Source organism: Phyllostomus hastatus, unplaced genomic scaffold (assembly GCF_019186645.2).
Source record: "Phyllostomus hastatus isolate PE091 unplaced genomic scaffold, TTU_PhHast_1.1 phas_scaffold_12, whole genome shotgun sequence".
Classification (NCBI taxonomy): Eukaryota; Metazoa; Chordata; class Mammalia; order Chiroptera; family Phyllostomidae; genus Phyllostomus; species Phyllostomus hastatus.
This window is the reverse complement of record NW_025334007.1, coordinates 21,735,126-21,743,072: the sequence shown is the minus strand read 5'-3', so window position 1 is coordinate 21,743,072 and position 7,947 is coordinate 21,735,126. Positions and strand designations below refer to the sequence as shown.

The 7,947-nt window shown below is 58.0% G+C and overlaps 1 protein-coding gene across 2 annotated transcripts in view; it reads left to right on the top strand.

The window, feature by feature from the left end:
• Positions 1-1,908: 1,908 nt before the first annotated feature.
• Positions 1,909-7,947, top strand: part of CD99 (CD99 molecule (Xg blood group)) — a 28,836-nt gene continuing 22,797 nt past the window's right edge. Inside the window, exon 1 of one of the 2 annotated variants that reach the window (XM_045855893.1) lies at positions 1,909-2,090. Coding sequence is in view for 1 of the 2 variants with exons in the window: in XM_045855891.1 (XP_045711847.1) it covers positions 2,736-2,802 (67 nt within the window). In the remaining variant the exon portion in view is untranslated. Of the gene's footprint in view, positions 2,091-2,667; positions 2,803-7,947 lie in introns of those variants that run through there. The other variant, XM_045855891.1, reaches the window with a different exon arrangement.

The following is a 7,947-nucleotide window of genomic DNA, read 5'->3' as shown; positions in this document are numbered from 1 at the left end:
AGCCATCATGTGTCCTTTTCCATGTTCTGTCACTCTTCAAGAGTGCCTCTCATCCTCTAGGTTACCGCCTGCCCCAGCCTAGCTGCTGGGGCTCCAGACATCACCTCCGTGTTCCAGGCAGCCACAAGATGAAGCGGACAAAGCTCAAAGGGGCCCTTCCCAGCCATTGCTCTACCTCTCCAAGAATTTTTCAGAAGTGTTCCCTAGCAATTTCTGCTGACATGAATTTTATTCCACAGAACTTCTTTTCTTTTTTTTTTTTTAATTCCAAGGGAGAGTGAGCCAATAGTCCTGTAGCTGGTATATTGCGAACATAAATAAACTCAAAGTCTCTGATTGTGGGAGAAAGTAGGAAGGATGTGAGATGGGAAAGTTATAGTCTCACATGCACAACAGATGGATGATGCATGGATGAACGGATGGATGGACGGATGGATGGATGGGTGAAAAAGTGGATGGATGGACGGCTGGACGGCTGGATGGCAGTCAGATGGGTGGATGCATGCATTCGCAGACAGGTACATGGATGGATAATGACACGCATGTAAATGCGGAGGGAATATACGCACATACATGTATCAGTGGCCTGGAGAACAGGCTATATAACCAGACCAAAGTCAGGGGGATTAACCCTACCCATTCGGGAGGCAGGCAAGGGCCCCTCAGAGGCTGGGAGCTACGGAGGCTCACGCTGAAACAAACGTGTGAGAGCACCCCTGGAGACTGTCAGAGACGGTCACAACTTGGCCGTGTCCCAAGGCTCGGCCGGTGCGATGAACAGGAAGCATGCCTTCCCTGTCTCAGTCGAGCTAACGGCCACCCCACACGCTTCCCCTGCCATCTGGACACAACCCAAGACGCTTCTTCCACTAATTCAATTGCCATTCTGGAAGATAAAGCTTCCCTGTCACCAAAGCGTCGGTGAACTGTGGCGGACGTTTTAATTCGGAGCCGAGGGCGGCGGCACTGGATGATAACCCCCAAGGCAGCCGAAGGAACTAGAAAGAGAAGTCTTCACAAGGCCTCTCCGTGACCACAGAAGTGAATGCCTGCCAGCCTGCCGTTTGGAGAATGACCAGGTGTCTTTATGTATCACGGCGGGCGATGGGGACCTAGCCCCTCGGTGATAGGATGCACCCAGACTCCAGAACTTTCTGGGATATTACAATGGTGAAAAGAGTGAGTTTTCAGCCACGCGGAAGAGGCTTGGGAATAATGTAGGTAGGAATGTGTTTTGAAGATAATAGGCGTGAACTGGAAATTTCCCAGGAAAGAATCTCTGCATTCTGCAGGAAGCACATTTAAAAAAAAAAAAATCATCTATGTTTCATTCTGAGGCTGCTTGACCTCAAGGTGCCAAAAAGGCTGCAGCAGCTCCCACATCCCCTCTTCTTCCACCATAAGAGCTCTGAGGTCCTCCCATTGGCCCGGGCCTAGGGTCTCCACCCTCCACTGGCCCCAAGACTGTGGCAGCGGGGTGGGGGGGCAAATGGCAACTACTAATTGTCACTTTCAAGTGTCCATGGGGCAGGGTTAGAAAAAAAAAAAGATGCAAAGTGGGCTCAGGAGGCCTGACCCAGGCACAGGGGGCGGGGCTCTGCTGCTAAGGGGGTCAACGCAGGCTTGTTCAGAAGAAGTAACGCTTTAAAGGCTGGGCGTTTTGTGGCTTTGTTTTTTCACTCCCCGAAAAGGAAACATTGTCTGCGTGTCTTCGAGATTCCGTTGGCGAAGGAAACCGCAGCCTGGCTGCAGGAGTCGTCAGGGTGTAAGCTGAGCCCTCCCACAGGCGCAAGGTGGGCCCTGGCGCGTGGCTGTGTCTGACCCGGGTGGGGGCGGGGGGGGGTGGGGGCTGGCGTGAAGAACCGGCGGCAGCAGACGCGCTCCTCGGGGGGCAGGGCCTGGAGCTGGAGCCAGAGGCCTTGACTCTCGCTGGGCGGAGGGGACAGCTGGGCTCCCAAGACCTCGGTCGGGTTTGGCGGGCGGATGGCCGCACTGTGACTCAGGAATCCTTTTCGCCCAGGCCCCGGCGGCGGCGGCGGCGGCCACACGGACAGAATTTTAAGCTCACGTCTTCATTAAAGAAACGCACTGTAAGCCTGGCGCAGGGAAAGGCGGCCGAGGGGCCTCTGAATGTCTCCAGAGAACTTTGGGAGGCGGTGCGCCCCCACTCCCCCCGCCCCCCAAAGCTAGAGCAGTTCACTTTGTTTTCCTAAGGAGTCTCTCTTGGGGGGGGGGGGGTGTCCCGTGACAGTCTGTACAGACAAGGAGGGTCCCTACCGTTTCCAGACGAGGGAGGCGGTTGCGCTGTGCTCCTCAGAGACACCACGCTGGGGGATCCCCGTTAAACGGAGGTACAAGCGGGTTTTATTTGTTTCTTTCCCATGCGGCCCTGGGGTTCCCGTTAGGGGCGGGTAGGGGGGTATCCCCATCCTTTCCGCAGTGGGGACGGGGCTCTTTTCCCCAGCCTAGGCCCCCCAGTGGGGAGCCGTGCGGTCCGCGGTCAGCTCGGTGTGCGCCACCCGGGGCTGCTTGTGGGGCAGCAGGGCCCGGTGGTCACGGGCGGGGCGAGCGCGGGCCGGGGCGGGGTGATAGCGCCGCGCCCCTTCTCCGGGTCCCGCGCGGGCTCCGCCCCGGGGTGGGGGGTGGGGGGTGGGGGGGGGGGGGGGGGGTTTGAGTGTAGCCTCCGCCCGCGAGCGCCACTCCGGGGATCTTGCCTGCGCCGCACCGGGCGCACCATGGCGCGCCGGGCTGTCCTCGCGCTGCTGCTCTTCGGCCTGCTGAACACTCTGGTGTCCGACCAGGGTGAGCGTGCGGCTGGGGGAGGGCGCGGGTGTCCCCCCCCCCGGAGTCCCGCGGGTGTCCGGTGTTGGGACGGGGCGCAGGGAGGGGGTGCCCCGGGCCCCCCTGGGGAGTGTCTCCACGCCGGGCGGGATGCATGGTGTCCGCGGGTGGCCAACGCCCCAGAGAGAGGCAGCCGGCGCTGCGTTTCCTCCAACTTTTTTCCCGGGCCATTTTGGGCTCAGCCCAGAGGAGGAACGTCAGCTGTGGTTGGGAAAAAAAAAAAAAAAAAAGCCAAACCACCGCCTGTGAAAAGTCGCGGGGGGTCTGGAGGGACCGGGGACAGTCGCCATGCCCACCCGAGGGGCCACCTTCGCTCCCGGGGGCCCGCCTCGGCGCCCCCACCGGGGGCTGGGCGCCGCAGCGCACGCCTTTGTTCTGGGGTGCGGTGGGAGCTCCGAGCCACGCCCTGTGTCCCGGGCCTAAATTTGGACGCCGCCGCCGGGGAGCCTGACACCCGCGGTGGGGGGAGGGGAGGGAAACGTTAGACCAAGGAATCAGGGCGCTGGAGGAGTCCGAAAACCCGCCTAAGTGTTCAGGCCTCGGGGGCTGCGGCGCGCCCCACAGCACGGGCCCGCGGTGGGGGGTGGGGGGGGGATCGGCCGCGCGAAGATACGAAACGTGTTCTCAGCGGAGAGCGTGGCCGGCGAGTCCGTTCCGGAGACAGAGAGAAAAAAAGTTTGCGCAGCAGGAACCGTGGCCAGAACCCGGTCCCGCGATCCCACGCAGCTCGCCCGGCCTGTATCCCGCGGTGGGCTCTGGTGTGGGGGTTTAACAAGGGGGAGGTGAGGGGCTGCTCTGCCCCCCTCCCCTCTTCCCGCCCCCCCTCGGCAGAGAAAGGAAAGTCGGGATTTCGTCGGTCCCTCCCCCGCAGGCAGGCCGAGCCGCGTGAGACCGAACGGTGCTCGTTCTGCGCCCTCGTGAGCGCGGCCGCGTTTCTCAGGGGCCGGGGAGGCGGGCGAGGGAGTTTCGGGGCTGGTCTGCTGGGCGCGGGGTGTGTTTTTGGAGCCAGAAATAGGGCCGAGGAGACAGGCAAGGCCTGGCTGCACTTGGGAGCAAATTAAGCCTGAGCTGTGGGGTCTTTGGGGGGGGCGGGGGGGGCGGTGTTGGGTTGGGGGAGGTGGGGGAGAGACGTCTCGCCACCTCTGTGTTTCCTTCTGGAATATATCCCTGCGTGGTCTCCCGTTTCTTGATAGGATTTTGCTTTGTTTTGTTTCATTGTCCGTGTTATGCTGCGTTTGGTGCAACTACATCCACCCCCCCCAAAGGTTCTCTCTGATCCGTGTCTGCAACTTGGTGATTGTCTCCTGATGGATTTTGTTTGTTTTTCTGAGCACCTACTGTGTGCCCGCCTCCAGGGAAATGGGTGAGCCAGGGTGGGGGGGTTCTAGTTGCCCCAGCAGGAGCCATCTATGGTGGGGGGTGGTGGTAGAGAGAAATACCCAAACAGGTGAACAGGACAGGGCCCCGAGGGGAAGTGGTCCCAGTGGGCCAGTGTGACCGGCTCTGTGGTGGAGGTGTTCTGGTCAGCCTGCGGTTGCGCCTCAGGGCAGCCCCCAGGCAACTCATTTTGAAAGTGTTTAGGGGAAGGAGAGCGGAGAAATTATGGAAGAAAAAAAAAATCCTCCCCACAGCACTGTTCGCCAGGGATGGCCTAATTCTGATGAGGATGGTGCTTAGCAACTTAAAGTTGGTTGATGTGTTTTAGATGCCGGGTGCTGGCTTGGTGGCAGCCGTGGGTGTGGGGACACGGAGCCAGCCTGCCCCCCCCCCAAAAAAAAGAATGCAGAGAAATCGGAGGTTTAGTAGCCGTTGGCCTCCTCCAGGAGCCCCCTCCCCACCCCCGTCCTGGGGCTGGGGCTAAGAACAGGCTGTTCTGAAGACGCAGATGGGTTGTATCTGCAGCAAAGTCTCTTCTGTGGCCGGTGACACTCAGAAAACAGTTGGTTACAGACGTATGCTGCTTGCCTCGGTGTCCGTTCCCGCTGCAACAAGTGTCCTGTGAGGCTGGAGACAGGTGTCCCCTCTGGAGCTAGTGACACTGGCCTGACCCCAGAGTCCTTGGGCCCCCCGGGCCCCTGGGTTCCCAGGTTCCGCCCGCCATTCCTGGGGGACCCTGAGGGGTGCAGATGAGACAGACCATGGGACACAAGAGGGGACTTCAACTCGAGGAGGACACAGACTTCCCCCCCGGAGAAGGCACTTCCTGTCTGGGAGTGTTGTTGGGTGTGGTCCCTGGGGCGGGCGCGGCCCTGGTATCTGCCCCCGGGTGGGGGCCGGGGATTCTGATCAACAGCCTCCAGGGCCCAGGATGCGTCACACCAGAGAGTCCTGCAGCCCCAGAGGACCGCAGGGCACAGGGCGAGTGACTCTGGTGTCTGCACCATAGGTTGTCCGCCGCTGGTCAACGGGGTGACCTCAGGGAGGATGGGTGCGACGGGTCCGCACACACCCTCATCCCAAACTCAGGTCTGTGTCTCCCCTCTTTGCAAGCTGCAGCTCCCACCCGAGCCGATGTCTCATGGCTGGTGTCAGGATTCCCCGCCGTCCCCACCCAACAAGCACAGACTTTCGTGGGGGCCTTGCCCCCCCAGGGTGCTCATTTCTGCCTTCCCCGCCGAGAAAAGCCACCCATTGTCCCACCTGCGCGCTGGGCCCTGATACGGTTGACTTGCTCTTCATCACGGACCACCTCACCGTGTCCTGCCTTTAGGATGCTTCCAGATGTGTTGTCTGCATCTCGTGATATGAGACTGGTTCATGGAAAAGGAGGAGCCCTTTTTTCCATTGGGCCCGGGGGCGGGGGGCAGACTGTCACGTAGGAAAGAAGACAGCACAGGGGTCCTGGCAGGACTGTGTGTAGGATTGTGGGGGGGCTTTGCCAGCAGAGGCCCCTGTCCACTGCCGATGAGAATGAGTCTACAAAGACATGACTTGCTTGGGGAGGAAAGGTGGCCGATCTCTCAGAGGAGAAGGGCCAAGAACCTGTTCCTCAGTGGGCTTTTATCAGGTTCATTTTGCACAAGAACACAGGTAAAGCTCATCAATCATTGTCAGGCAGTAACGATCAAACAATAGATAACAAAGAACTACGAGGGCCTATTCTGAGCCACGGTCTGTTAGCTAAAGGGCTACAAAACTTTGGGAGGCAAACTCATTTCCCGCTCGGACGCTTATCATCGAATGGAGAGCACTCTAAACAAAGCAGGTTGCACAGGATTTTATGCATTCTTTCTCAGGCCTGATGGCCCTCGGGGAACCTGCCCTTTCCAGCACTGGGCTGCACCGCCCTGTGTCATTGTTTCGGGCTTACATCACACAGGGGAAGTAAGGCAGTCGAGAGATTAGGAGATTTCCTTGCAGACAGAATGAGGACTCAGGCTATGTCAAAGCCGAGGGGTGAGGGTCTATCATCCCCTTTTCTATAGCCCCCCAAGTCCTTCCCTTAAGGCCCCCTGTGATCCTGCCTGTCTTAGATTGTTCCCCCCTTGGGGAATCTTACCCGTCATTGGCTAACTGGTCAACCACTGGGGGCCCGGCGGGGTGAAGTAAAAGGAGCAGAGGCGGTGCCAGTGCCAGGGAGATAAGCTTTGTCTCCTTACTGGCGGCCGGCCTGAAGTTCACTCTCCCAGCCTTAGCCATGAGGTGGGGTGGGGGGTGGGTGGGTTACAGCTTCTGAAACCAGCCAGGGCGGTTCCCAACAGAAGACAATGTAGATTTTTTTTTCCAGGCGATGCGTCCTCCACGGGAGACTTCCTGGTGTCCCTTTCCACTCATACTTTCCCATCATGAGGGTCTGGTTTAGGGAAGAGGGTCACCTGTTTGGAGGCCTGGATTGCAGATGAGTCTGACGTGTCTCTCAGGCTGGAGACAACAGCTCAGGATTCTGGGCCCACGTTGAATTGTTCAGACGCCCAGATAGTTGCAGGACGCCTCAGGCAATGCCTGGTCCCCCCTGAAGGTCTCCTTCTGTCCTCACACTGGGGGGGCCTGTCCCCGGGGGTTCCATAGACACTGTCCTGTGATCCCCCTTCCCAAATCCTCTGGTGTGTGCGCACACAGAGGAACCTCCCAAATTTTTTTGTGTGGGGGGGCGGATAGAATACTTTGGAAAATATTTCCTACAGACACAGGGATTTCCTAAGACTCCAAGAATGGGACATACACAGAACAACAGACAGGCCAGCCAGGTCGCCAAGGAAGAGAGAGAGAGACCTCTTTCTTGTTGGCTTTTAGAAAGAGAAAGGATGGAACCCAACGCTGTATGTTTTAACAGAGGCTCCTGCAGCCCTTGCAAGAGGTGCATGCATCGGAAATGGACAGAGGAAGAAATTCTGGAAGGGAAGGGGGTGAAAGACAACTGTCTTTCTTGATTTTCCACAGGGACTGTTAGGTGTAGTCTACATGTTGTCCTTAAGCCGTACCAAGATGCCTATAACACACACACACATTTCTGAGAATATTTTGTTATAATTTGCTCCTTCTGGAAAAATCACCGCTGGTTCTGAGTGCAGTGTCATTGTCGTACAGACAACTGGTCAACCAGCCACCAGGCTGGTCTCTCTGGCCTCTGCCCATCTGTTGGCTGAAAAGGTGCTAACTCATCAAATTCCTCTTTGTATGCACCTGATTGACAGTATCTCTCCCTTCTGTAGATAGCCCTGCCCCGGGCTTCCCTTTCTTGAAATTCCTGTTCTTGCTCTTTGCCTACTTTTTTTTTTTTTTTTTACTTGACCGGTTTTGGGAGCGTAACACCTGGGTGTGTTTCAGCTTTCTCTTAGAATGACTCACAGTTGCCGCCTTCCCTCGTGCATTCTCTTGCTAGTCATTCTATTTTTTTTTTAAATCTCCTCAACAGGAAGCTAGAGACTTCCTTTTTACTCAGCCCACAGGCAGGGGCAAGCCCTCCAACCGGTGATTCTCTAACAGCAAGGGGAGGCCCACGGAGGGGCCGTGGGTGTGGTGTGGGGTCGGCGGCATTGAGAAAAGAAAAGCAAATACAGTGGAAAAAAACACCAGCCAGCATGCTTCGCACAGCCCTGCCCCGTCAGCATCGGCGGGGCCTTGTTCCAGTTGCGTCTGGGCGCCCTGAACCCCGATACAGAACAT